We start from the raw sequence: 27,771 nt of genomic DNA on the forward strand, positions 1-27,771 counted from the left end.
TATTTTAGAACACTCTTAATTATTACAAATCTCTATATTATTCAATTTTTATAATTATCTTCTATGTGGACTTATATGTGCATCCTATCGTCATTGAGCGTGTAACACGTTTTTCATTGATATGAACATTTTTACACATAATTCCATCTCTAAATATATCATTTATATATATATGTAACTCCTAAATAATAGTTTTAGAATTATATGATTTGAACTTTATATGCTAATTTATAAAATTGACTAATTCCATATCATGATGAATTGGCCTATTAGCTCAGTTGGTTAGAGCGTCGTGCTAATAACGCGAAGGTCGCAGGTTCGAAACCTGCATAGGCCATTCTTTTAGTTTTACTTTTTGCAGACATGATTTGTATTGGCAGGTTGAATCCATTCTATTTCTGTATTGTTTTGGTATGGAACTCATACCCCTTTTCTAAAATTAGTCCTAAATATTTTTAAAATAATTTTTCAAACAACTCAATCTTTTTGTTTGAAAGTTAAAGCCATAAACAATCTTAATTTTAAAAATTTGGATTTGTGTATGTAAACTTTTTTGTCAAAAAATATATTTTATTAAGAAAAACACCAAGATACAATTTAAAATGATTGATATAAAAAAGGTTCAAAAAGTTGAAAAAACGAACAATTAATTTACAAAAAGAAAATAAAATTTTTACAGCGACAATAAATAAAAAAAAAATTAAGTGTTAAGATTAGATCTGGCAATTTTAGACACGACACGATTAGATGATACGACACGACACGAAATTAAACGGGTTTGGATTTGATGTAAATGGGTTTGGGTCATAAACGGGTCAACCCGTTTATGACACGATTAATTTTGGGTCTAAATGGATTATACACGCCTAACCCGTTTAAACCCGTTCAAACATGGTTAACTATTTTTAATTAAATATTATTTATTTTTATAATTTAAATGTTATTAAATTCTTAATTTTAATTAAAAAATTTATATTATATATATTTAAAATAGTATTTATCTCAAAATATAGTAATAATTCTATTAGTATTATATTAAATAAATTAAAAAAATAGTTAAAGAATTAAATGGGTTTAAACGTGTCACTTTAAACGGGTTGATCCATTAACACGTTTAAATAAACGTGTTTATACGTGTCGTGTCGTGTAACCCGTGTAATATCCGTGTCGTGTTTGAGTTTTATATATCAAACCGATTAATAATCGTGTCGTGTTCGTATTTAGGCTAATCGTGTTCGTGTCTAAACGGGTTTGACCTGTTTATGACCCGCAGACACGAATTGCCAGGTCTAGTTAAGACTTCTATAACACTATTTTCATATTGAAAAACTTCTATTTTTTCATGCTTCATTTCAATTATAAATTCAAATTAAAAACTCAAACAAACAGTAAATAACTTTATCTTTTAAAAGATTCATACATCAAATCATAATTAGAAACACCAAACCACATTAAACTACATATACATCTTCATAATAAAAGCAATATTTTTATATAAAAAAACAGCAAAAATATAGAAATAAACAAAAGACAATGATATTTGATCGGAGACTGAAAATCACCAACTCCTACTCTTAAAATTAAAAAAAAGGCTTTCTTTCACCATCTCATGTTTTAAAGTTAATTTTATAAAACTGATAAATAAAAAAACTTAAGCCGGAGTTTTTAAAATAATAATTCCATTTTTTATGAATAAATAATAATTCTATTTAAACTTAGCAAAAATTATATATTTAAATTTAAATTTTGAGGCAATCATATGACATTTTTGATTAAAACCAAACCAATCATATGACACTTTAAACAAATTATTTTGAAACTCCTCACATATATCATAATGCACACTTTATTCCATTTTGTTTGAAAATCAAACAATTTTGTCAATCATTTTTTTCTATCATTAATTTAATCTTTCCGTCCATTTTTGGTGTTAGTCAACCAAGTCAAAAAAGACCAATTTAGTCTCAAAGTTTTGTTTTTATCTGTGATTTCATTTTTCAAGTTTGAAATTAATTAACCACTAAATTCTTTAACATCGTTGACTAGCATAAAAAATAGACGGAATGACTAAATTATTAACAGAATTAAAAGTGAGACACCAAATCATTTGATTTTCAAACAAAAGAGATCATTTTAAAGTAATTTGTTCTTACTTTAATTCGCAGTTCAAAAATATGCATTTCACTTTTCTTCTCAAATTCAAAAATTTCAAAATTTCCATTAACCAAAAACAAAAAAACGTTAACATGTGGTTCAATTAGAAGGAATAAATTAAAAAAAAGGTTATAGTAGAAAATAGAAATTGCATCAAAAATTCCGTCACCAACCATCTAATCTGTCTCTCTCACTTTCAAACACAAACTCACTCTCTTCTCATACAAACAAACAAACCTCTGTTTATCATCCATTTTTAAGGAAATAATGTCCGATTCACTCTCTTTATCTCTCCCACCTCCACACCACCAACCCAATCACATGGTCCCACCTATCCCACCTGCAGATCCACCTTCACCCCTCATTTACCCACCACCGCCACCTCCACCGCCACCGTCACAACCACCGCCACCTAAGCCGTCACCATTTTTCAAGAAACCCACACTTAGAGTGACCTCAGAGTTCGACAGTGACAGCTCCCTCTTCCTACAGAAAGTGTCGTGCAAGGTGTTCGACAGTTTGGCTAAACTAAAATTATCATTTCAAAACAATAATAAAGGAGAAATTACTGAACCTAACCTTACTTTCAGCTCTAAATTTCTGTCTATACAATATGATTTTGAGGAGCAAAACGCCCTTTTCAAAGCTCAGTTTGATGCTACTCCCACTTTGCATTTCAGGGGTGCCCATGATCTAAAGGTAACATTTTTTATTTATTTTTAATGATTTCAACCATAGGGTGGTTTTTGTTTTTTTAGTGTGTGATGAAGATTCTGAGATGTGGGTTCTATTGGTATAAGTGGAGTTCTTTTAGTAAGTTAATAAAGTTTTAATCTTTGTTTTAGTTTGAAAATGATTACGTTATGTCCATTTATATATGGTAATCATCTTATATTAGTTGCTAAGAGAGAAATTGTTGCTAGAATGAGAGCGAAAAGAAAGCAAATTGGGAAAGTATAATGCTGTCATTAATGAGCTGAAGCTGTTTTTATTTGTATTTGTGTACCATAGCTGATTAAAATGGGGACTAACCCCAATTACAGTATTAAGTAAGTGGCTTAAGGAAGTATTAAATGAGTGATAATTGCATTAATTTAAGTGAAGTCCGATGTATATGCTGCGATATTAGTGAGTAGAACAAATAGTAAAAGAAATAATGTTCTACTGCTGTGTTAGGACTTGGAACTAAAATCAAGGAGTGTTATTTGTATATTAGTGATGTGGTGGAGTTCCAAGATTTATGGTTTATGCATATGAATGCGGAAAAAAGACACAAACACTGGATACGATATAATATGGACACGTCAATACAATAATTTTTAAGAATTAGTTTTGGGAATTTTTAAGTTGTTGGATAAGTATGCTGCATATGAAGTGTTTCTATTCGTCTGAATCAGTTGGAAGTTCTTCAATGAAAAGGATTTTATTCTTTCATGCAGCGGTTCTCGAGTCTGAGTGAGTAAGGAAAAACAGTATCATTAAACTAACTTGCAACTATTATGATTTAATGCATTTGATATTTGGTGGACGGGTTCCTGATTGTTCTTTTTAGTGGCTTTAAATAGAACTAAAATTCAAAATAAAATCAAGATATTTATTTCTGGTTTGATTTTCTCCTCGGATAGAATCACTTTTTGTGCTAATTGTAGCTAACAAGTAAACATCCTAATGAAAAGCTCCAAGTTGTTTAACTGAAAAGGGGAAATGGATTGGTTTTGTACAGCTTATGTCTAATGCTCATGCTAGTCAAATCGTATCTTTCTAGCATTTTGGTTTCTTTTATATTGGTGAATAGTAAAACCATGTTATGTAATCATGTATGAGAACTTTCTTAGTTTTTGAACTTGGGCCATGTTTGGTTCATGGAATGGAATATTATGGAATAGAATAGCTATTCCATAAGGAATGGAATAGCCATTCTTTAGTTTTTGAGAGGAGTCCTTATTCCACAAAATCATGGAATAGCAATTCTTTGGAATACCTATTCCATGAACCAAAGCAAAGAATTGTCATTCTATACGGAATAGCTATTCCATTCCGCACCTATTCCATGAACCAAATATGGCCTTGGGTTTAATGCCATCATAGGTGTTATTAGGTCTAGAATATAATATTTGCAATCACTATTATATGAAAGGACCGTGAAGTTATGTAGAGCTATTGTTGTCATGTGTTAAACCTCTCACGTTTTATTTACTTGGCACTGATTTCTGATTGAGATCTATATTTTCTTTCCCTTTAGTGAATGTTGAATGAATGTTCTGTTATGAGAAATCTCCTAAAATTATAAGATATACTGTTAAATGCTCACTTTGGCAGCTCTAATTTCTTTTGTATATCAGAGCACACATCCACATTGCAGATACTATCTTGAGAAGATGAATAACTCAATTTGTGGAAATGTTCATTCTTTTAGTTTTTCATGTCACATGGAACTTGTTTCTCTTGTATATGGTGTTCATATTCTTGACGTTAAACTTTTGGTGCTTCATTTGGTAGTTTTGCATTTGATTATTGTTTATTATTCAATGCATGTATATGTCTGTTGACAGTGTGTAACCCCATTCATATTGTGACTTTTGCTGTAACTTTGCTTTAGGCACAACAAGGAGAGGTAGCAATGGTCGCAAATCTTCCTCATCCGGGCTATGGACTTGAATTGTCGTCTCCTGTTCCAACAATTGGTTTGGTAATTACATTCTTGCCTATTATTGAATCTGGCTGTTAAAATTTAGAGTTGGGAATTTGATTTTTTCCTGCAGCTTGGTATGTGGCCGGTAATATTCCTTCTTTAATTGTTTGTTCACTAGCTATAGCATACCGGTTTAAAAACAGGAAAAAATTTCCGTTTTAGTTTTTTTTTTATAGATTTTGAATGCCGCTAAGTGTTAGTGTTTAAGTATAGATAAAGCAAGATAATTTTTGTTCAGTTTCTGCTCTAACCGTCCTTCGGTTTTGTTCCCCTTCATGACTATTATATTTTTGCAGCCAATTGCTACTTTAAAATTCCCGCTCGGTGAAGTTTCACTTGAGGAGAGAGAAGAAGAGGAAGCGAAGAGAACATTGTCAGTGAGTGGAGTTGTGAGAGGGCAGATATTGAATGGGCTCTGCACTGCTCAGTTCACTAATGAAGATTTGAAACTCCGATACTTGTATAAGGTGGTTTCTCTTGAACATGATACACCGTCTTAATATTCTTTCTTTTGTTTCTCCATCTTTATCTTAATCTTGTGTCTTTTGTTTTTCCCATTCTCTTCTTTTTCAAAGGAAAACAGTGTCTCTGAACTTATTCAAATATGTTATTTTGGTATCTAAATTTTTTTAGTGATTCAACTTTTTTAAATTGTATCAAATAAGTTCTTTTAGCCATTTTCCGGTCATCTGTGTGCTGAGTGTAGAATATTTTTCCATGTTTAATTGTGCAAAGATATGCTTCTGAGATTTCTGAACTATTTGCAGGATGAAGCACTTTCGTTCATCCCTAGTATTTCTCTGCCTTCAAATGCCGCGTCTTTTGCATTCAAGCGCCAATTCAGCCCTAGTAATAAGTTGAGGTTAGAACATGCTCTCTGTAAACTGTATTAAACTTTCTCTTTTAAGCTTATAACTCAGCTGGTAATATTATGATAGCTTGGGATAAAGTATTATATATGACTAGGAGTATTTTAAACATCAAAACTTTCGACAACTGTTTATAGCGTCTTTCTCAACATGAGACCTTAAAGACGAACTATAACCTCATAGAAGGCAAAAGTTAAAAAAATTGAAACTAGAGAAATAACAATATGCTAGAAATTTTCAACTTGCTTCTTTAATAATCTCAAAAAACATTTAACGTTTCATTATTTCACCCTCCAATATTTTCTCATTGTTCGGCTTGAAATTTCTTCTTGCAGCTACTGGTACAATTTTGATTCCAACAATTGGAGTGCAGTATACAAGCAGACGTATGGCAAAGATTACAAATTTAAAGCTGGTTATGATTCCGAGGTGCGAATGGGTTGGGCATCACTCTGGGTAAGCGTTCCTGATCTAAAAATTTGATGAAATTCCAACCTTTTGTGCAACTAAGCATGAGGTTTTGACATGAAAATGCATAATAATGTGGTTCAGGTTGGGGATGAAGCTGGAAAAGCAAAGACTGCTCCGATGAAGATGAAAATCCAATTTATGCTTCAAGTGCCGCAAGATGACATCAAATCCTCAGCGTTGATGTTCCGTGTTAAAAAGAGATGGGATATACTGTGACCTGCTCTTTGTTTCTCCAATGTTCATATCATGTAATGATGCAGACTGATGAAACAGACAATGACATCAAGTTTCATTTTTGTTTAAAATCATCAATACATAATCAAATCACTTTGGAAAAATATAATATCAATCCTCAATAATTAATCCAAATCTCTCTACTATATTAAATATTAATTTAACTAAATACAAATTGGAAGACTAGTCTCTCTGTAGAATTAACTGAATTGTTTGTATTGAATCATGAGTCTGTGATCTATACATGCATAAACCTCAATTCGAGAGGGAAATTTGTAGAACACAATTATATTCACTTGATAAATCTTAAAAAAACAGATGTATAAATAATGCTCAAAAGGTCACTACTCAGAACCTAGAACTACTCGACCCAGTTCGAGAGCGTCTAAAGATGAACCTGGTGTCGGCTGCATGTACAGCTAGAAATTGGTTGTAGATTGTTTATCCAAACTGATGATGGATCTTCATCACACATTTGTAAATTCCAAAACCTTGACCGTCTGAATTCAAGATGAAAATTCATAACTTTAATAACCTCACAAAGATGGAAAATTTTCCAGTGGATAAAAGAAAAATGGAAAGAAAAGCAAACCGGAATGTTTCTTCATACGGCTTCATGAGTTGAGCATGTCATAAATCATAATCATCTTCATCAAGGTAATCTTCATCGTCGTCTTGCTCAAAAATTTGATATTCTTCATCACTGCTCTCTCCATTTTGTATTTTGCCACTGCCAGTATCAGCAGCTGATGGAAAGGTATCAAACAGTTGTTGCAAATAGCTTTTCGAGTTGTTTTCAGCATCTAGATTCAGTTAATATAGGAAATAGTACCGTGTAACATCCAAATGATGATAGTTTTGACATAAAATAAACAGAGAGTCACTCCTATCTGAAACACAACGCCTAAACCTTCTGCCAGATGCCGAAGGTGTTGGACCTTATACATTGACTAGTGAATATAATAAAGATTCAAGTATAACCATGAACTGTTATACTCTTACTACGAAACATAAATTCAGTTGCACGTACTTTTATTTTACCAACTCGCCTAACTAAAAAGAATGTTTAATTAGAGAATCAATTCACATCTAAAGAAAATGACTTTCATTATTAGTCCTTCAAGTTTCCCATTTTTATAATTTAGAAGAGAAATTCCCTCTTAAAGTGAAAATACAAAAGCAATATCAAGTCAAAAAGACTAGATTTGATAACATGAGTAACAATATTGATTTGTTGTTTCAGTTCTTATTGGTTCACTTTAAGTAGTAACACTCCATTAGGTTATTGCATCAGTTCAATGAGATTTCTAAGTGCCATCTAAATCAACGTATTAGAAAGTGTGTAGCATGAGTTCCTAAAAAAGAAAAGAGAAATTGAAAACTGGCAAGATCTGATTACTCACAGATAGTTATCATCATTGTAAATGCAATTTTAAAACAAAACGAGGGATGGCATGGTCATTGTGCAAGGATACATGCATAAGGTTGCAGAGATGGTTCATCTTTCTCACCAGCCTACAAAGTACAACAAAAATTGGCTCAAATTTCATCTAAAACAAAGAAAGATGATAATGATGTATCAGGCATGTGATTACCAGATCCAGTTCTTCATATGCATCCAATTCCTCTTCAGGATCATCGACCTCAATTTCATCTGCCTCTTCGTCAACAAGATTTTGGTTCACATTTGCTTCGTCCCCAATAGCCTCTGCAATTTTTTTTTTGATTTCAAAATGAGAAAACAAGCAGTATAAAGGACCTGCTAATAATCCAATAGCAATCTCATATGACCAGTTGCATATGCAGTATGTAAAGATTGAATTAGCTTCTAGAGAAACATAACTAGAATCCAAGGGGAAAAAAGAATGAGGTAAGGGAGTAGACTTATTTAAAACAGGTAGCCTAGTTGAGAAATAGCAACATAAAACAAAAAAATCTGGAAGACCCAAAATTTTCACAACACTTGCTAAATTTATTTGGCAGCACAGGTATAGTCATGATTTGACTTATTTAAAATAGAGTGGAGATGAATAGGGAAAAGGTCACTTGCTGCAAAGGCATACTAGATATAAGCTAGAAAAATTAATGGTGCAGCTGTTATAACCTTTATTGACTTTGTGGAGCTCCTCCTTGCCAAGTTTTAGAGCTTCTTCGTAAAAACATGCCCTCTTTGACTTTTCAAAATCTTCAGAAGCAGCTTTTAGTAATTTTGCTGCACCAAGTTTTGGGTACACAGATAGAAATCTCACCATAACACGAAGTCTCAAGCTATCATGCACATGATGTGAGAACCATCCTGTTCCATACTGTGAAATAAATGGCTTTAATATTTTTAATTCAAACATTCAGTCCTAGTTACGCCAGTGTTCCATTAATTAGTCAGCAGTCAAGCATATAAAACTAAGACTGTTTATCCCATGTAACGGTTGTGCCATGTCATTTTTACAACAAGCCAATAAGCATTTGCGATAGGGAGTCTTTTAATTATTATTTAATTTTTTTATTATTAATTTTTTTATTGCTAACGCACCATCGGTTTGTTGCACGAATGAGATGGCGCAACGGTTGCGTGCAATAATTTTTCTAAAATTAAAGGAGTATGCAGAGACTCGGAATTGTATTATCATTTAACATCCACAGTAAATTAATAATTATCCAATATGCAGAAATTTAAAATAAACAGTGTGCAAGTAAGAAACCTCAGTTTCCTAATTAATTAAAATTTGTTAAGTGAGAAGAAAGCATGGTGTATATACTCATATGCTATGACTTTGCCAATCTGCTTATACTACTTCCCAAATTTAGTTAACTTTACATAACTAGACTGTCCCTTATTCAATTTTTTCCTAAAATCAAACATCTAATTTGACTGTTTTCTCTACGCGATTTAGGTTTATGGCTGTCCATGCTCAATTAATACTTGAACAAGATCACTAATTCTAGTTTACCTCCAACTATAAGCAATATGTTGAGCCGAATCATCAAGATTATGATATTACATTTGGTACTCTTCCTCTTATCAGGTGTACTTTGCAGACCTCAACTAGAAAATATACCCAAAGCTTACACCATCGAACAATGAGAAGGAATGCTTGTAGCATCGCATGGACCCAAATTTACTTCTCTAATCTCTAAAAGCATAAAAACATGTAGAAAAGGATATATTGACCCAAAAAATTAAAAAACATTTGCTTTAATTTTGGTCAAACCTTTTAACTTTATCAGTTCTAGTGCGATTTAAAAAGTTCATTGTATTTTTAATCCGTAAATAGACTTATATCCAACTTTAGTAATTAGTTGCAGTTCTACCACAGAGCCCCATCAGTTTTGTTTTCCTTTTTCCTCTTCCAAAAACAAGGAATTAGCGGTTATTGCTATATTTGGATGGAAGATTCTAAAGGGTACGATGGCTGTATATGGTAAGGTAACCATATATCATTATTAGAAAGAGACAGTAATACACATATATTAAAGGTTTTAGAACACTTGAACTCTCCTATTCTCAACATACCAAAGCAATGGGTTAAGTAATTAAGATTATTTATAAAGTGATTTCACTACCCTTCCTTTTAAATATCTTCTAGAGTTCTAGTTAAACAAGAAGAGAAGATTGTCTGTGTGCTGATGTTAAAACCAGTACCTTTTCTTTTGATCTAAGCATATATCATCTCCTCTAAGCACTGATTTGTGAAAACCAGAATGAACTGGGAAACTAGAAAAACATGGGCTCTATGAGTCACAGGTTTAGGGGCACAATAATTATTTCTCATTAAGTTCAAGGTTTAAATAAAGAGTTTAGCATATTAAAGGCACAAAACTCAAAACAACAGAAAGATGATATAATTCATCTAGATAATGAGAAGAATTTATATGCATAGTATTGTGGAATTAACATTAGACCTCAATTTCATCCAGAAAATTTCTATAGAAAAGTATGACATATTTTCGGACTTAAACTGCATGGAAGTCCCGTACGGTTGTCAATGTACACATGCATGTGCTTGTCCATCGAATAATAGCACATAAACAATTACTCCCTCCGGTCCATAATATTTGTCGCATTTGGCTTTGACACAAGAACTAAGAAAACAATTAATATGTCTTAATTTGTAAACACTTTTACTAAATTAACCCGATATTGAAACTTGTTTACATTTATGACTACTATTTTTACTTGTTTATTGTATTCTTTCAATAAATTAATGAGGGGCAAACATGGAAAAAGACCAATTAAGCTCTCTTGATATTATAGAGTGACAAATATTATGGACCAAAAAAATGTCTCAAATGCGACTATGGACCGGAGGGAGTAATACATAGATATTAGGTTACCAAAACACTCACAGTGCAGGTTGTCTGCTTTGGAGGCTTTTTTATCTCCTGCTGTATATAATCATCATCGAGTTCACACAGCTGCAATGATGTCTGAAATTTATAAGGAATAACTTGAAATTTGCATAAATCCTCCCATTTATGCTTCAAGCTGCAGAGTTCACATGAATATTGACATCAATACTTGGCCTATGTAAAAATTCAGTGCAATAAATAGTCTACAAGTAGTTCAGATAGCAATTACAAGTGGATTGATAAAGATACAAAAATATTAATGTTTCAGCCAGATAGCAGTTAATGAATATGCTTTTATCTCCAAGTAGGAATCAACCACCAAGGACCCTCAGTACTGGTGCAACAATGAACTAAAATGTGATATTGCTGAGGTAACAAAGATGTTAGTATGAAAGAGTAAATAATTTGACCAAGACTAATTTCTAAAATTTTGGCCAAATCTAGGTTATGTTTCCTCCTTTATGCATTGCAGCTTTGCATGCATGATAGTTAAACTATGGACTGCTAATCAGATTGTACTCATCCTAGAAATCAGTTTGCAGATGAGTTTGGAGCTGCAAGCTGAACTTTAATGACAGAAATCTACACTTCTTTTCATGATTTTTAAACTGGTTGGTTTGAAAAAAAAATGGTGTGTATGGACCTTTAGGCATTATTTTTAAGTAAAGATGCTAACAAGGTTCACTCCAGCAAATTTAAGAAACCCTAATAATTGGCATTTTTTTTTAAAAATCGGCTTATTTCAGTTAAATAGTCCATTTTTAAAACTCCAATAATTCTCTGAGCGCTTTTAAATTCTTAGATCAGCAACTATCTACAGCATATATAAAGGTGTGAAGGAAGGGGGTTAATGCAGAGTTACTAATAACGCAGCCAAGCTCCCAACTAACCTTCTGAGATTCTAGCAATCAAACATATAATAAACAATATACATTCATCCAAATTATCCTAACAAGCTACTACCTCCACCTTCCTACAAGGTTCACTCATTTCTTGACAAGTGATTCCTTGTGTTTCCATTTATCCAATCCCATATCTGCTCAGTTATGTGCATATTGCTTTTCTACTGTGCAAGAGCAGCACAGCATAATCTGCCTAATAAGTAGAAATGCCTTTGCATAGGACTCTAGTGAGCAAGGGCCGCTAGGCTGACCAACCATAGTGCTACCCTGTTTTATTTTCGAAGCTTTAAGAAATAACTAGAAAATGTAATATTATACATTACCATTAAGAATTATATGTTTGAACTAAACTTTGATATTATTACTGAATTTATGGGAAAAAAATCGAAAAATAAATAAATAATCTTCACATATTCATGTAAATCAAGAATATGGTAAAACAAAATAATCCAGAGTTGGGAAATTTAAGGCAATGTGGAGTGTGGAAAGATTGGTTTTTTAAACTACACTAAAATAATAATGTTTAACCATGCCAGCACTGCATAATAAGATTATAACTGTACTAACCCACTAGCAGCATCAGCATCAAGAAAACCTCGTAAAGGAGGTGGCACTCGAAAATCCATTCTCTGATATCTGCAAACGCAGTAGTATATCTAAGCACCTTGACAATCTACTCATGTCATAGTATTTCAGGGAAGCAGTTAAATATGCTATGAAGTAAATGAAAATGCATACATGAGCAGCAATCATGAAAAGAATTGCCATGCTTTAGATTCTTTACGTCCAAGTAAATGACAAGCACGTTCCCTATAGAGATGATATACATTAATTCTCATTCTTAGCTAACTTATAAACCATCACTTTCATAATTTTTAGGCCAAATGTCTTATAAAGGCCAAACCTTTTATAAAAGTTTCACAAAAGTCCCGATCTTTCAATTTTGTCGATTTTGGCCAAAAACAAATTATTTGGTTTCAATTGTGGCCAACTCTCAATTTGATTTCAATTTGCCTATGTGGAGCTTATGTGACGCCTATGTGGCATGCCAAATATTGAAAGGTCAGGACTTTTGTGAAACCAAATAATCCAATTTTGGCCAAAATCGACAAAATTGAGAGGTCGGGACTTTTGTGAAACCAAATAACCAGTTTTTGGCCAAAATCGACAAAATTGCAAGGTCAGGACTTTTGTGAAACTTTTGTGAAAGATTTGGCCTTTTTACAACATTTGGCCTAATTTTTAATATCATATGTACACAAGAAATTATCAGAGTAATTTTTAGCAGGCAGCTCATTTTACATCTTTTATTGCACCACTTTGTGCTATATAACTCTTGAGGGGTAAGAAAAAGAATCATTAAAGCCATCTTTTAATGAATAACAGAAGCATCAGAATGGAATCAGTTCAGAACATCTGATGTCCCAAACCATATTTACAGACCTTCATAGCAATAACATCTCAGAACAAATTCCTATGAAGAAAAAAGGTTGTTTGAAGAAAAACATATGCTAGGTTTCATCATGTTTCATCATGTTTCATCACTGTTTCACATAAAAAAGAAAAGGAAAAAAGCCTCATCATTGTTGAAGTGCATCATGAAAATACAAGGAGTCTGTATGTGATAGATAAGTTAAGACCGACGAGGCGTTCAAAATCATGCATCAAAGCCACCACTACCTTGTGCTCCATTCATGCATTTAAGCAGAACACTGGATTGTGTGTGTTAAAAATTAATGGATAATATAAGCAAAAATGAACAAAAGGGGAAGTAGAAATTCTCACATGCGAGAATCAGGATCTTTGCGAGGATCATATCCTTTTCTGATCCAAAATCTGAGAAATGGCCCTCCCGAAAAATAGTAAGCAACTGCAAGGAGAAGTCTACAAGACCGACAAATAAAATACGATGACATGAAATTATAAGGTCATAGAAATTCCAAGCTTATCAAAGTACAGGAAAAAAACTGAAATCAAATGAGAAAAGTTAATGTGAGTGAGTGATTTCTGGAAAAAACACCTTCTAAGTGTCTGATGGTTAAATTTCAGGTTTTTAACAAGTAAGCGTTCGATCAATGCATCTTTGGGCCATATAGGCCGCTCCTCAAACAATTCGGATACAGTCATCTGCCAGCCCCAAAACTCTGTACCTTGCGCTATGTATAACTTCCAATCCATTTCTTTAGGAATCTGTAAGAAGGCTAAGTGCAACTGAATGAGAGGAACATGACATCAAAAGATACATGTTGGCATTTTTTAAGTAATTTTCATTTCTTGCAGCATTAGCATCTCTTAAACTTCATAGCCTTTGCTGCCACTGGTAATAATGCATACCAGAACTCTCCTGCAATGGCAAGAAGATGGAGCAAATTTTCTAGATTAACCCTAAATGCTGAGGTCCAAAAGAGAAATGTGAAAACAGAAAATTTATTAACGCAACAAAAATCATTGCAGAGAGAAAAAAGATCTAAAAGCACAAATAAAATGTCCAGGATATCTTTAATAGTAAAATCAATAGCAAGGGCTGGCTCCAAATTCATCTGCAAAAGAAAAGAAAAAAATAAGAAATTTGTTAGTTTGACAACAACGTACCGCTGTATTTTTTAAGTACAAAGATTTACTACAAAAAGAATGAAAACACAAACGTTTGTATCAAAAAAGCTCTAATTAATTCAGTGATCTGAATAAATCCCTAGGAATCACAGTCGTAAATAAAAGGAAATTTTAGTGAAAGGATCTCCGTGCTCTTTTTTTCCCTTGTGGTTATGAATCAATTAGATTAATATATATTGGAGCCTAAACATTAGCTTCCATGACATACTAAATGTGGTAATAAATTGATGTTAGATTGTGCAGTCAATACCTCAAAATGGTTTTCCATGGCTTCTTCTGACTTATTTTTTAAGCTTGGATTTGATGTTGGTTTCAACCTGAAAAAAATTACATATACCTACAATTAGTAAAACAAATGAAACATACAACAAACTTATAGTATTCGAAAGGTTCCTGACCGAACAATTCATCCTTCTTATAGGCAGTTTATGGTGAATCATATCATATTTATAATACTCATAAACTCAGTTATATGGCCGTGGTTATGCCTGCTGCCATGTTATTATATCTATATATCATTAATTTCAAGAATTTTGACCCTAAGGTTGCTAAAGTTATCATTTATTTTTAAATGTATATCTACTGAACTTACACAAAGGAAAGTAGATGTAAAACCTATACAAAAACAAAAACAAACATCCAGTAGAATAATTGAATTAGGAAAGCACACCCTTAATTAACATAAAATGTGAAGGTGCTACTAGTGATACATAAAAAGTTTCTTACGCTAAATTGGCGGGCATATCTTTCATTGTAAAAAGTGGAGGAACTAGAATCATGACATCCTCCTGATCCATACCCATAAACCCAGCCTTACCTACAAAACAACACAAATAAAAAAGTCAGTGACTCAGCAGTACTAATAGAAGTACAAAACCTTCTCTTTTCTTGCTATTCAAAAACGGCAGGAGTTAAAAACAAAAGCATTTTCAGTGTGTTTAGAAAGTCTAGAAACACAAGAATTTAGTCTAATTGTTTGGGAAATTCAATAATTCGGAGAGTCCAACCAACTCTTCCAATCCTGATTAAATTACTGCCCCCGCATGATTTATTCCAAACAATGCTTATAATATTAAAAGAAAGATATACCAAAACGCGGCTCTTCTTCCATTTCAGTCCAATTCCTCTTTTTCTTTTGCGCAGCAGCATCCGCATGAACCGCAACTACATGCTGATAGTCCACCATTCCTTTTCCAAAATCCACAAAACTCAGTATAAACCAAAACTCCAAACAAAAAACACAATAAAAACTCAAAATACAACTCTCAAAATCAAGTTAAATAAAAAAACAAAACAAAAATAATTTATTTAATAACCGTCAAAATGATAAGCCTCATGAATGTGAGCAACAATATCAGCAGAAAGCTCCTCCACATGATGAACTTGCGATTCACTTTCATCTTTATTCTTCTTCTTTGATAATTTCAACAGTAAATTGTTACAGGCGCGTAGCTCTCCGGACGCCGGATGCGAGTAGGGATCCTCCGGCCGGAAATAGAGCTCTAATTTATTGGATTGCGAGCTGCGAGCCTGCTCAAATTCCACCACAAATACTTACACATATAAACACAAAAATTTGAAAACCTAGAGATAGACTGATAATAGTAATCAAAATACCTTGAGAATAGCATCGGCGCCGCCGAGCGTTTGGATGGCGCGCGACATAGAAGACGGATAACCTGGATAATGAACGGCAAATGCTTCTTTGTTAGGTATAATTCCAGATACTTCTCCATCTTTTATCACTCCCATTAGAATTTACGCTACTGCTTCCGCTGTTACCAGTTTTGATTTTTTTTTGGGGTAATTGATTGAGAAGAAGAAGGAAGGCGGGAATGATCGTGTTTCTGTTAAAAAGTATAAGCGGGTCGGATCTGGATCTACAAAGGGTTTTTTTACAGAGGAAAAATAATGGCAACGGTGTCTCAACTTTTTCAAATATTTTACTTTGATATCTGAAATTTTTAGTTATTCATACTGGTGCTTTCACTTTTTTAAAATGCTGTGAAGAGAAGAGGTGATTTTGGTTATTTCCGTCCTTAATGTGTTAAATTGAACTATACAAACAACTAAATTTTTATTTAATTTATGTGTCATATTAATAAAAAAATAACAATTATGTGCCTATCGGCAAATTTAAAATTATTTTGAGCCTTTTTAGTTGTCTAGTGATAAAAAAATTGGCTAACATTATTCTTTTGGTACATTTTAAAAGCTGAAATATTAATTAAAAAAATAAAAATTAGAACATTTAGATAGATATTTAGAAAGCTTCAAACACCGCTGATAAAATTCATTCTTTTATAAAACCACAAATTTTATAACGTATTGTAGTAAATTATCGGTATCGGTATTGATATAATTTTAGTGTATTTACAGTTCAGATATATAAATTTATAATATTTTTAGTACATTATCGGTGACTGAAATGTGGTTTAGTTTATTAATTAAATTTGACAAATTGAAGGTGAAAATTGACAAACAACATTCATTTTGATATTAGTTGTCTATGCATGCAAATTTAAGGGGCAAACTATTATTTAAGTATAGGCCCGTGTACTTTCTACCCGACTCATAACTCCAAACCCGAACCGCCACTCACAAAGTAAAGCTGGTTAATATTTCACCAATCAAATAGCAAAACATTATGCGATCCTTGTCCTCTGGTTGGCTACTCTCCGTTCACAATCCGGCGTCAACAACCGGAGATTTTACCAGCCGAAGAAGCTTCTGGATTGGAGCTGCCAATCGGAAAATGGATGGTAAAAAAGGACAAGAACCAACAAGTATTAATAATGAAAATAACGTTAAATTGGAGCCTCAAGTTCATAAAATGCAACAACTCATCGACACTCATTCTTCTGGTACGTTTAATATATATCTAATTAAGTTTTGATTGTTCTTTTTAATAAGCTCTGCTTCACGGGTTTAAATAAATTATTATGTGCATTTGGTGTCTGAATTGTTTCATTGTAATAAACTGATCAGGTGGTTGGGACAAGTGCTGGGAACAAGGAGTTACCCCGTGGGATTTAGGACAACCAACGCCCATTTTGTTGCATCTTCATCAGACAGGATCCCTTCCTGATGGCAGGGTTTTAATCCCTGGATGTGGCACTGTAAATTATTTATCATCTCTTACTTAATGACTTCATCTTTATGCACTAGCTAGTTTAAAATTATTGCAAATAAAAGAATCTGACTTTTTCATTATTTTATCATGTAACTTGTTCAAATGTGACAGGGACACGATGTGAGAGCAATTGCCTGCCCTGAGCGTTCTGTTGTTGGGTTGGACATATCTGATAAAGCCATTTATAAAGCAAATGAGGTAATGGCATTGCCCAGGCACATTCTACTTAAATGCGTAATAGTTACGAATAAAGGGGCAGTGTAAAAATTTGAGTTCTTACCTCATCTTTTGCTTGCTTTGATACATAATTTGCAATATCTGCTGGTCTTTGATGTTTGTACGTCAAATGCCCGTCTACATTTCCCACGTGAAAAGAAAGTAGTATGTTGATCTTGAAGATGTTTTATTTGCAAAGGATTTCTGTATAAAATACATAGGATATATTCATTCATTAGATTCTACAGACTTGAAAAAGTAACTTTGACCGATATGCTTGCAGAGGTCAAGTTAGAAAGTATGAACTAAACCACATGACATGCAAGTTCAGTTAATTAAGGCACTTTGAGGATTTTATTTCCTCCATTGCTCTAAACATTACATTGTGCCATCATAAAATTTAACTCTGTTCCCTTTTAACATTTATCATATGATCATTCTTTGGTTAAGTCTTAAAAGTAATTAACTAATTTGACTCGAGTATGATTTTAATTGATTTCTTGTGGCGAAAAAGATAAATGTAAATAGAAATATGTTTCCATTTTTCATTCAGTTTTATTTCTAATTTTTATTTGAAGACTCACTTTATTGTATAAACTTTTGTATACTTGTTATCTTACTTTACAGTTTACACAACACCTATCTTATATGAAGGTTATCATTGTTAATAAATTTGCTTCATTTATTTTCTATTTGGATCCACCGCTAGTTAGTTTAGTTTATTAGTTTTTACTTTAAGGTCTAGTTTAATGGCGGCATAAGATATTCATTATTTTTACATTTTCTCTAAAAATTTATGATTTCAAATCTCACTTAAAAATTTGATGCAGTTATCCTCCTCATCTCCTAATGCAGAGCACTTCACATTCATAAGGGCCGACTTTTTCTCTTGGCAGCCACCTGAGTTATTCGATACCATTTACGATTATACGTAAGTCAGCTTCATAAGAGGCTCATTTTCTTTGCAAAAAAAAAACTATTAAATGGCATAGTTGCACAAATTCTCAGGTTCTTTTGTGCCCTTGAACCGGAGATGAGGTCACAATGGGCAATGCGAATTCAGGATCTCTTAAAACCTGATGGAGAGCTTATAACACTTATTTTCCCGGTAAATATTTAATGAGTTTCTAATCTCTTTGAGTAGTAAACAAGAATGAATCAATCTCACCTGCAAAATATTGTAGTTTCTTTGTTCTGTATAATTTGGAGTTAAGCTGCAAGTGGGATTGCATGTTTAGCAATATTTTTCCTTATTGTGCAAGTTCTGAGCAATTCACCTTTTAAATTCTAAAATTGTCGCAGATAGATGATCATGTTGGTGGACCACCATTCAAAGTATCAGTTTCTGAGTAATTCTTTATCTTTCAATCTGTTTCAAAACTAAATTTGTATTTTTATCACAACCTTTCCTAGGCTTCCTGAGTTCTTATTATCATTCTTACAAAATTGAATATTTCATTTTCTTATTTGTAGTTATGAAGCGGCCTTGCATCCTGTGGGTTTCAAGGCAGTATCTATTGTTGATAATAACTTGGCTGTTAAAGCTCGAAAGGTACAATCAGAAGGTTTTCTTATTAAATTGATTTAGTGATTTTCTACTAGCAAATTGATGCTTTTCATTCTTAAATATTCAGAGTTATTGGACATATCTAATGTTCGCATGTCATACTTAGGCCCATTTCGACACATCTGTGCATGTAATCCAAGATACTAAAACACAGCTATTGATAATAAAATTTACTTTTACATTCTCTGTTAATTGTCACTTTATTGGCTTCACTTTTGTTCATAGCTATTAAAATGGCCTCGTCTAACTCTCCCTCACAATGTTCTTGAAAATTAGTTAAAATGGACTCTGAAATTTGTAATATTTGTTTGCAATCAACAGGGAAGAGAGAAGCTTGGAAGATGGAAAAGACCTCTGATGCAATCATTGCTATGAATCTATGATAATCTGTTAATGCTGTATGTATTTATACATATGATGAAGCACAATTAGAAGAGCTCTAGATACTGATCTATCCTGTTTGAACAGTTAACATAAGCATGGTCCTTGAATGAACTATACATTTTCTCTGTCCTTTCTTGTGTCTGACTATTTTTGCTGTATGTTTGTATGCACTTACATTACACGGCCATCATATCCATCAGGTACGGATCTTTTATTGCATCTTCCGTAGATACTCTTGCGGATGGATTCATGCAAAGCATTTTCTGCCAAAGGAGAATTGAAAAACTCAGGACGGAAACGATAACACTGGTTTCAAGGTAAACCACACTTACACATCAGATAGACTTATCTTATGGCAGGAAAGATAGTTAAATTAAAGCAAAACATGGCCTCTAGGTGGCTTCTACAATGTGCAATTTTCGTGAGTTAAATACATTCGTTCTAATTTTTTTAGGATTATGAACTTTTCATTTGTAGTGTGATACATGATGTAATTAGTGTTGAAAAGTTCGCAAGAAATAAACTGATGGAACATAAATATTTACTCACAGAAAGAAGTTCAACACCGACTTCCTCAAGTCCCGCATCAGAACACAATGACATAATATTCTTCTTCTCTCCTTTATAAACTAGAAACTGCATGGAGGAGAGAACAAATAAGATGCTATAAAAGGAAACCAAAAAATTGTGGGAGGAGATTAGGAAATTCCTGACCTGCTGTCGGACGGAATGATATCCAGGTAAGAAAGTCACTCCTGGCCATGTATCCTCAGTAGGCATACCAAAGATACTTCAGAGAATTAAGGAACCCAATAATGTTAAAAGTGTGATCAATTTTGTATATGTTAATATAAGAAGACAAGTAGATTTCTGTACCTGAATATTTCACATAGCGTATCACCAGCCAGAGTATTTTCGCTGAATAGAAGCTTGCCTGTCATCATCTCGTAAAATAGACAGCCAACTGACCAAATATCAGCTGAACCAGAATAATTGGTGGCCCCTAAGAGGATTTCAGGTGCTCTGGTCCCACGGTTTCCAACCCGAGTGAGCTCTGTACCAAGTCGACAGCCTTGGCCACAAAATTTCTTCGTCAGCCAAAGATCAGCAATCTTCACCACTAAAGTATCCGTATCTATCAGCACATTTCTAGGTTTTATGTCTCGGTGTATAATTTTGCGAGAATGATAATTGGAGAGACCAGACAGAACCTGATACAGAATTTTCTGCAAAAAGAGGAACCTCTCATTCTACAATTTGTAAGATGAAAACTAATGCAGTATGTTATCATAATTTTTATGGTTAAAAGCCTAAATATTACCAAATATGTATTCTATGTTTTAATCTGATATTAAAAGTTTAATTTGTATTATGATTATCTGTTGGAATCGTGATAAGGTGTTTTTGCTTGAAATAAAAATTAAATTTCTGGTACTTGCATACCTTTATTAGTGGTGGTTTGATTATCCGATTCTTGCCTGGTGCAGGATGGATCAACCTATGCAAATCGGTGTTCGTATGCTCATAGATGAGATCCACAGTATTCTCTTGAACTTGGACTGCAAGTAACCTGATTTCGCAGATTGCAGACAAATCATTATGTCATATTGCATTTTTCTGAATGGATTGCAGGTTTAAGATTAGTTTGACAACTGAAATAATCACCTTATAATGTTTGTATGCTGTAATCCCTTGACTAGAGAAACTTCGTCGAGTACTGATCTTGGAACTCCTTCAAGTTTATCCGTAATTGGCACTGTCTGAATTGCTATTATCTGTTTAGTTTTAGTGTTAATACCCCAGTGAAAGTAACCCAGGTTTCCTTGTTTGATCATTCCCATCTTTTCATACTGCAGATATCCGCAAATGTTCATATGAGCAAGAGCATGAAAAATGACCAAAAATAGAATATAAAAGTGCTACTATGTCACTACAAGTTTTTGGAAATTGTTTCGCCTAACCAGTTCTTCATGAATCCCTCGCACAAAATTTCACTACATTTAAAGAGTTTCCTCGTATCGAAGTAGTCTACTATAAAACCGGTCTAGACAAGAATTCCCGTAATTTTTAGTACAATCATATGTAAATTTTCTAAGGCATTGTGAAGTTTACTCGTGTAAGAGTGGTCAACCATAAACCGGATTTAGGCAAGAATTCCCTATGAAACGATTTATGACTAATCACGGGATTGCAATAATATGCGTTATATACCTGTATTTCCTCCATTTCTTTAGCTGTTCCAAATCCAAATACTGCTGCAGATCTTGCAAACAAAACCATTCAAGATTTGAGAAAAACAAGTTACAAAAGCCATAATAATGATTAACCGAAAGATGAATCGAACCAACTGTACAGTTGATTCAAGATTAGCATTAATATCTCAAATACTTAAAGCCAGCAAAAGATATCAGGAAAATTGCAGAATGAAACAATGCAAGTAAACCCGCATATCAATTTCTCACAAAAATTAGATTTTCAATCAAACTCAACAAAAATTCAATCACTAAAACCTAATTACTAAAACCCATTTCTTGAAATTGAATTGTGAATGAAATAGTAGAAGACAAAAATCAAGATTCATTAAATATACTAAAAATCCATTAATAAAGATTAATCACAAGTTAATCTGTTCCTAAGATTTTACAATTCCTACCATGAATTAATATTCAAGAAAAGATTTTACAAAGCACATGATTCACTAAACCCTAATAAAGATCTTACAATCCATTAATAAAGATTTTATGATCAATCAATCAAAACAGTGATTCACTAAACCCTAATCAGCATAACCAATTTCTTGAAATGGAAAAGAACAAAAAGAAGCTCAACTAACCAGATTATTAGAGGGCAATTTGGGCTAAATCTTGAATTATCGATTTACACGAATTGAGAGATAGAACTAAAGGAATCAGTTTATATAGAAAATAAAGTGAATTGTAACTGAGTTGGAGCGTGATTAGGCAGTTATTTGTAACCGAATAAAGAAGGTTCTATTATCTGGGTTTCCCGCCAAAATCAAGAAAGAGTAAAACTACTAATCTCTTGGCTAAATCCATCGTAGAGCCCTTATAGTATTAACTTTATTTCAGTTGGTCCTTAATAAATATTTTGTATATAAGTAATAACTTATCTATTTATTTTATACATATGTGATCCTTTCAAATATAAAACGGCGTCGTTTCATGTCAATCAAAATGACAATGTTTTTTGTAATTCCATACACAAAAGAATACTAAAAACAGATAATGGGCTATTTTAATGTAAAATATTTTTAAGGACCAAGTGAAATAATACTTAATAATATATGAACTTTATGATGGGTTTAGCACCGAGTTCTTTTTGATAACTTCATCTTTTGTAGTCTTATAGTATATGAACTTTTTTGACTCTTAACAAAAAGTATATGAACTTTTTGATAACTTCTTTTGTAGTCTTATAGTATATAAACTTTTTGATAACTTCTTTGTAGTCTTATTATTGCGATGTCAAAATGATTACTCCGCGTCGTCAGGTAAAATTTTAAAATGATCCTAATATAAGCGAAAAGAAACCTCCACGAACAATCGTCGTTTTTTGAGCATTTATGTTGGAGTAAAGATGATGAGAGTTGAAGTCAAAAAGAAGGTTAAAAAAGAAACCACAACCATCAGCACGGGCGGAGTCATAATATATATTCAGGTAGGGCAGAATTTTATTCAGCCGAATAACATACCATTAATTTTTCTTTTGATTAATATTTTTAAGTCTTGAACTAAATAAGTCCATGTGCTAAACGCAATTGCTGAAATTTATCAAATTTACATATTAAATCTTTCAATATTTACTATTTTAAAAATAAATTATGTATTATTTAAATCCTTAAAATATAAATAGATAACATTTTAAATAATATTATAAATATTACATAGATCATAAATGAAGATTAAATAATTACTAAATTATAAACTTTAGTTGCATAATTAATTAATTTGATTTAAAAGTTTAGTTTAATTTTTGTTGGGTTATTATGTGGTTTATATGTGGTTTAGGTGGATTAGGAGTGTTGCGCTGGCAGTGACGTGGCAGACACGTTGCCAAATAATTGTTTGATTCGAAAAATGGATACAAAAGATAATTAACGAATATGATAAAACGAGCTAATCCTGCCGATATTTAAAGGTTTGATGCATAAACGTTTGATATTTTATGGGGATTAAGCCAAATTATAACAATGCTCTCATTTATCTTGAAAATTAATTCTTAAAATAAATTATTATTTTTTAAAATTCTAAGAAACCGTTTAAATCTGATAATAAATATTGTGTGGCAAACGGTACTTCAAATAATATTTAGGCCTCACTTTGTTGGGGGTAAGTTCACTAAGAAAGTTTAACTTCTCGGAAAATAGCATTTTTTTCTCACTTTGTTCACTTTTGCTAATCTACTTCCTGGAAAATTAAGGGGTTGACTTCCCTTTGACTAGGGAAATGACTTCTCTAGCAAAATCTAGATAAGTTCATCTTCCCTAATTAAATTAATCAAAATTCTATTATATCCTATATCTAATTAGCCAATTTAGTTATTGAGTATAATATTGTCTTTAAATTTTAATTAATTAAAAATAAAATGTAACTTTCCAGGAAGTTATTAAGTGAACCAAGCAATGAAACTATTAATATATTAACTTTTTCAGTAATTAACTTTCTAGGAGTTGTATATTTTTGAACCAAGTGAGGCCTGCGGAAGTATAAAAAAATAACATCCAGTACATTTTAAAAAGAAAGGAAAAAATAGAGAAGAAAATATTGATAATAAAAAAATAAAATAATTTTTGAAGCTTTGGAGACCCATTAATTCTAACAGTAACATGAATTCGATTGGAAATAGTTTTTTTACTAATGCTAATAGCAACATGAATTCGATTCATCAAAGTGACAAAGTCAATGTACAAAGTTTAGGATATATTATTGAAGCTTTGCTGCTAGACATATCCCAAAACTATACTTTTAGTCTATTATATTGCATAATGAGAGAAAAAAACTACTTATTTTGCTTCAAAGCAGATATATACTAAACTTTTCTAAAAGTCTAACTAAAAATGTCTCAATCTATATCTAATAATATGCAGATTCAACCAAACTTAGCACCAACTACTACGCGTTCATCGCATCCTTCAAGTACGGATCATTGAGTGCATCTTGGGCGGATATTCTTGCAGTTGGAATCATGCAAAGCATTTTCTGCCAATATGAGAGATGACAGAATCAAATTCCTCCGTTTTGCCAAAATTTATATCTAATGCAAAGTTTGATACTCACACTAACAAGTCTAAATCCGTCAGGGTCCATGCCAGAAACCGATTCTGCCAGATTCTTTCTCGCCTTTTCAGAATGCTGAAACGGAAAATGACATATTTTACAATAATAAGTTATAACGTTTTCAGAAAAGGAAACAAAATACATAAACGGAAATGGATGTTATACAAAGAAAGTTTAGGAATTTCAGAAACATTTATGAAAATAGAAACACAATACGAAAATGTAGGATTCAGGTGAAACTCATAGCAAGATAATGTAGAATGTTCTTACAGGCTTGCAAGCAGAGGCATATTGAGGCAATGCAGTTACTCCTGGCCATGTCTCCTCATTAGGCATCCCAAAGAAACTTCAGAAAATCAATGAACAACAAATATAAGTGAACAAATCCGTACTTAATTACGAAGATATCAACAATACAAGGCAAGTAGATAGAACCTGAAAATATCACTTAGCGTATCAAACTCCTTATCTGCGTTAAAAATAGGCTTCCCAATCGCCATCTCAACGAACATACACCCCACAGACCAAATATTTGCAGAAGCAGAATAGTTGGGGGAACCTAATAGGATTTCAGGTGCACTGGACCATCTTTTTATTGCCTGATATAGAAAATAATTCAACATATCCGAAACCCAAACGCAAATTTGAACAAAAATAATGTGAAATGCTCTTGTCACCTTTGATTTATTATGCATATGGCCTTGACCAAGCTTCACCTCTTCAGTACCCATATCTATCAACACATTTCTGGGTTTTATCTCTAGGTGAAAAATATTGTTGGAATGATAATAAGAGACACCAGACAGAACCTGGTACAGAATTTTCTGCAAAAAGAAAATCCTATATATCAATTTCTTATGCAAAAATAAAAAACATAATCTTTTGTCTTACAAAAATCAATCCCACTCTCTATTACTAATCGAGGTCTGCATAGAATTTATGCAGTCCTACCTTTTGGCATTCCATAAATCGCTTTGAAACTCAGAAACTCTATATTTATATCGTTATTATCTCTTACCTTTAGCAAACGAGGCTTAATTATCTGACCGCTCTCTGTTGGTGGGTAGATCAGCTTCTTCAAATTCAAGTCCATATGTTCATAAATGAAGTCCACACCCTTGTCTTTAATTTGGACATCAATTAGACTGTTTTCAACAAATCACAGACAGTCATAACACCATGATTCGCAAATAGAATCCAGATAAGATCAAATCACTTGACAAGTACTGGAATTATTAATCACCTGACAATGTTTTTGTGCTGGAGAGAAAAATCTCCTAGTATCGAGCTTGATAGTCCTTCAAGTGTATCCTCAATAAGCACTGTCTTAATTGTTACAGTCTTTCCGGTTATAGGGTCAATTCCCTTGGAAAAAAGCATTCCATCTACTGGTGTGATATCTGAGATTCTTTTATACTGCAGATCAACCACTATTAAGATGAGCTAGCTAGAGTAGAATACTACAGATCTCTGAGACTTAATATCAATCGTCGACTGTGAATCCATTTACGTACGTGTGTTTCCTCCATCTGTTAAGCTGTTCCAATACTGAAGCAGATCTTGCAAACCTCCATTTATAAAACAATGAGAAATGTAAATGTGCGCGCATTAAGATCAATTCTACGTATATTTCAATCAAACACTTAACTTTCAAGCATACATAAACTAGATCAAGAAAATATGAGTTCAGAATCAAACAATGCAAGAAAATCCATATAGAAATGTCTCATAAAAATAAGATAATCAATCAAAATTAACAAAACTATCAACGGATTTGTCTTACATGGTAAATATATCTCAGAATTATAATAAGGATTAAACAATACTAAAAACCCTAATGAAAATTAATGACAAATTCAAAATTTATGTCCTCGCAATTGATCTTTTGTACAAGTACCCTTTATCAAACACTTAAAATGCAAGATAAGTGAATAACAGAATTAACCATTGCAAGCTATCAAAATCTCCAAAAAAATTAATCACTAAAACCCATTTCTTAAAATTAAATTGTGAATTTTATATAATTACGATTATTTTAATATACTAAAAATGCAGTAATAAAGATTAATCACATGTTGATCTGTTCCTAAGATTTTACAATTCCTATAAAGAAAAGAAAATACCTGAAGTGAGTTGCGACTGAGTTGGAGCGAAATTTTGAGATTCTTTTAGTTAGTTATTTGTAACTGAATAAAGAAGGTTCTTTGATTTGGCTTTCCCGCCAAAATCAAGAAAGATGAAATTAGATTTATTATTAGCAAAATTAGGTTTCCTATTTTGTTTAAATATTTCTTTAAGAACCTACAGGTAGCCGTGGGCTGGGTTGAACCATAAACCAGAACTGAACCGGTGAAATTCTGAACTGTATCTAAACCGGTCAGAACTAGAGAGGCCAATTATGGGTCGATGCAATAACTTTTTGGAACCGGAATAGTCAATTCTGATTCCGAATTGTATATTTTTTCAATTATATATATGGCCAAACGCATATATGGATCCTTGCACTATCATCTTTTTTCAGAATGGGTCCCTGCACTAAAAAAGTGTATAATAATTCCCTACACTATCAGAAACATTTACTTTAGGTCCTTCTGTCAATCTCTGTTAGAGCGTGAGTTACACACGAGTCTCTCTGAGACTGGTCATATTTCATTAATTAGTGAATTGTCAAATGGATGACACCTAAGCTGTAGTTAGAAAAAATTCGAAATAATTTTATTGTTCATTTCTTACTTTTTGCCATTTAATTCCTCATCTACCTCAACATTTGGTTTTCATTTTGGAAAAAGAAAACGTCTTCCATAGATTCAACTTCTCCTCCTCCATGCTTCCAACCACCATTCTTGTTCTCATTATCAGCAAACCAACCCCACCTTATCCGCACCGCCACCA

General features: G+C 32.7%; 5 protein-coding genes and 1 non-coding gene across 11 annotated transcripts; 3 read left to right on the forward strand and 3 right to left on the reverse strand.

The window, feature by feature from the left end:
- The first annotated feature begins 263 nt into the window (after positions 1–263).
- On the forward strand, positions 264–337 carry TRNAI-AAU (transfer RNA isoleucine (anticodon AAU)). Its single transcript has one exon. It is a non-coding gene; the product is annotated as a tRNA-Ile (tRNA).
- A 1,974-nt stretch (positions 338–2,311) lies between these two features.
- On the forward strand, positions 2,312–6,529 carry LOC126687260 (outer envelope pore protein 37, chloroplastic). Its single transcript, XM_050381753.2, has 6 exons — positions 2,312–2,853; positions 4,754–4,843; positions 5,143–5,313; positions 5,614–5,708; positions 6,051–6,171; positions 6,268–6,529. The coding sequence occupies exons 1-6, from the start codon at positions 2,422–2,424 to the stop codon at positions 6,400–6,402; spliced, it is 1,044 nt and encodes a 347-aa protein (XP_050237710.1). The 5' UTR covers positions 2,312–2,421; the 3' UTR covers positions 6,403–6,529.
- An 86-nt stretch (positions 6,530–6,615) lies between these two features.
- On the reverse strand, positions 6,616–16,205 carry LOC126687258 (uncharacterized). Of its 2 annotated transcripts, XM_050381751.2 has the most exons (15): positions 15,900–16,200; positions 15,599–15,812; positions 15,372–15,470; positions 15,009–15,099; positions 14,533–14,599; positions 14,166–14,209; positions 13,690–13,860; positions 13,455–13,553; positions 12,237–12,305; positions 10,765–10,903; positions 8,525–8,726; positions 8,016–8,128; positions 7,896–7,935; positions 7,013–7,223; positions 6,616–6,920 (listed from the first exon to the last, which is right to left on the reverse strand). In XM_050381751.2, the coding sequence occupies exons 1-14, from the start codon at positions 16,032–16,034 to the stop codon at positions 7,051–7,053; spliced, it is 1,656 nt and encodes a 551-aa protein (XP_050237708.1). In that variant the 5' UTR covers positions 16,035–16,200; the 3' UTR covers positions 6,616–6,920; positions 7,013–7,050. The 2 variants fall into 2 exon arrangements, 1 of the variants encoding a protein (XP_050237708.1); XR_007644087.2 differs by lacking the exon at positions 6,616–6,920 and having other exon boundaries at positions 7,076–7,166; positions 7,824–7,935; positions 15,900–16,205.
- A 528-nt stretch (positions 16,206–16,733) lies between these two features.
- LOC126688297 (probable thiol methyltransferase 2) lies at positions 16,734–21,416 on the forward strand. Of its 2 annotated transcripts, XR_007644222.2 has the most exons (11): positions 16,734–17,146; positions 17,271–17,401; positions 17,527–17,613; positions 18,462–18,562; positions 18,640–18,739; positions 18,934–18,980; positions 19,105–19,183; positions 19,520–19,596; positions 19,783–19,899; positions 20,134–20,841; positions 21,070–21,416. XR_007644222.2 is itself a non-coding variant. In XM_050382947.1 (8 exons), the coding sequence occupies exons 1-8, from the start codon at positions 16,930–16,932 to the stop codon at positions 19,571–19,573; spliced, it is 816 nt and encodes a 271-aa protein (XP_050238904.1). In that variant the 5' UTR covers positions 16,735–16,929; the 3' UTR covers positions 19,574–19,707. The 2 variants fall into 2 exon arrangements, 1 of the variants encoding a protein (XP_050238904.1); XM_050382947.1 differs by lacking the exons at positions 19,783–19,899; positions 20,134–20,841; positions 21,070–21,416 and having other exon boundaries at positions 16,735–17,146; positions 19,520–19,707.
- Positions 19,547–22,588, reverse strand: LOC126688296 (cell division control protein 2 homolog). Of its 3 annotated transcripts, XM_050382946.2 has the most exons (8): positions 22,416–22,582; positions 21,794–21,845; positions 21,248–21,432; positions 21,026–21,152; positions 20,459–20,808; positions 20,297–20,372; positions 20,132–20,218; positions 19,547–19,845 (listed from the first exon to the last, which is right to left on the reverse strand). In XM_050382946.2, exons 2-8 carry the CDS (start codon positions 21,806–21,808, stop codon positions 19,759–19,761), a joined length of 927 nt encoding a protein of 308 aa, XP_050238903.1. In that variant the 5' UTR covers positions 21,809–21,845; positions 22,416–22,582; the 3' UTR covers positions 19,547–19,758. The 3 variants fall into 3 exon arrangements, with proteins under 3 accessions (XP_050238903.1, XP_050238902.1, XP_050238901.1); XM_050382945.2 differs by having other exon boundaries at positions 20,132–20,372; positions 21,794–21,837; positions 22,416–22,588; XM_050382944.2 differs by having other exon boundaries at positions 20,132–20,372; positions 22,416–22,587.
- A 1,875-nt stretch (positions 22,589–24,463) lies between these two features.
- Positions 24,464–27,287, reverse strand: LOC126688044 (cell division control protein 2 homolog). 2 transcript variants are annotated; one of them, XM_050382610.1, is made up of 9 exons: positions 27,003–27,287; positions 26,394–26,438; positions 26,123–26,295; positions 25,898–26,024; positions 25,557–25,703; positions 25,315–25,478; positions 25,150–25,225; positions 24,880–24,954; positions 24,464–24,801 (listed from the first exon to the last, which is right to left on the reverse strand). In XM_050382610.1, the coding sequence occupies exons 2-9, from the start codon at positions 26,406–26,408 to the stop codon at positions 24,715–24,717; spliced, it is 864 nt and encodes a 287-aa protein (XP_050238567.1). In that variant the 5' UTR covers positions 26,409–26,438; positions 27,003–27,287; the 3' UTR covers positions 24,464–24,714. The 2 variants fall into 2 exon arrangements, with proteins under 2 accessions (XP_050238567.1, XP_050238566.1); XM_050382609.1 differs by having other exon boundaries at positions 26,394–26,447.
- Positions 27,288–27,771: the final 484 nt, after the last annotated feature.

Source organism: Mercurialis annua, linkage group LG6 (genome assembly GCF_937616625.2).
Source record: "Mercurialis annua linkage group LG6, ddMerAnnu1.2, whole genome shotgun sequence".
Lineage (NCBI taxonomy): Eukaryota > Viridiplantae > Streptophyta > Magnoliopsida > Malpighiales > Euphorbiaceae > Mercurialis > Mercurialis annua.

What these genes read in the sequence shown, in the direction of transcription:
- LOC126687260 (XM_050381753.2), top strand. Translation starts at nt 2,422, where the DNA reads ATGTCCGATTCACTCTCTTTATCTCTCCCACCTCCACACCACCAACCC. An exon ending in CTGTTCCAACAATTGGTTTG is followed by an intron (nt 4,844 to 5,142) that starts GTAATTACATTC and finishes ATATTTTTGCAG; the next exon opens with CCAATTGCTACTTTAAAATT. An exon ending in AGCCCTAGTAATAAGTTGAG is followed by an intron (nt 5,709 to 6,050) that starts GTTAGAACATGC and finishes TTCTTCTTGCAG; the next exon opens with CTACTGGTACAATTTTGATT.
- LOC126687258 (XM_050381751.2), bottom strand. Translation starts at nt 16,034, where the DNA reads ATGGGAGTGATAAAAGATGGAGAAGTATCTGGAATTATACCTAACAAA. An exon ending in ATTGATTTTACTATTAAAGA is followed by an intron (nt 13,861 to 14,165) that starts TATCCTGGACAT and finishes AGCCTTCTTACA; the next exon opens with GATTCCTAAAGAAATGGATT. An exon ending in ATCTCTGCAACCTTATGCAT is followed by an intron (nt 7,224 to 7,895) that starts GTATCCTTGCAC and finishes AACTGAATCTAG; the next exon opens with ATGCTGAAAACAACTCGAAA.
- LOC126688297 (XM_050382947.1), top strand. Translation starts at nt 16,930, where the DNA reads ATGCGATCCTTGTCCTCTGGTTGGCTACTCTCCGTTCACAATCCGGCG. An exon ending in CCATTTATAAAGCAAATGAG is followed by an intron (nt 17,614 to 18,461) that starts GTAATGGCATTG and finishes AATTTGATGCAG; the next exon opens with TTATCCTCCTCATCTCCTAA. An exon ending in TGGCTGTTAAAGCTCGAAAG is followed by an intron (nt 19,184 to 19,519) that starts GTACAATCAGAA and finishes TGCAATCAACAG; the next exon opens with GGAAGAGAGAAGCTTGGAAG.
- LOC126688296 (XM_050382945.2), bottom strand. An exon ending in CAGCATACAAACATTATAAG is followed by an intron (nt 21,153 to 21,247) that starts GTGATTATTTCA and finishes CTGCGAAATCAG; the next exon opens with GTTACTTGCAGTCCAAGTTC. An exon ending in TCAAACCACCACTAATAAAG is followed by an intron (nt 20,809 to 21,025) that starts GTATGCAAGTAC and finishes CTCTTTTTGCAG; the next exon opens with AAAATTCTGTATCAGGTTCT.
- LOC126688044 (XM_050382610.1), bottom strand. An exon ending in ATGCCTCTGCTTGCAAGCCT is followed by an intron (nt 24,955 to 25,149) that starts GTAAGAACATTC and finishes TTTCCGTTTCAG; the next exon opens with CATTCTGAAAAGGCGAGAAA. An exon ending in ACGGATTTAGACTTGTTAGT is followed by an intron (nt 24,802 to 24,879) that starts GTGAGTATCAAA and finishes TCATATTGGCAG; the next exon opens with AAAATGCTTTGCATGATTCC.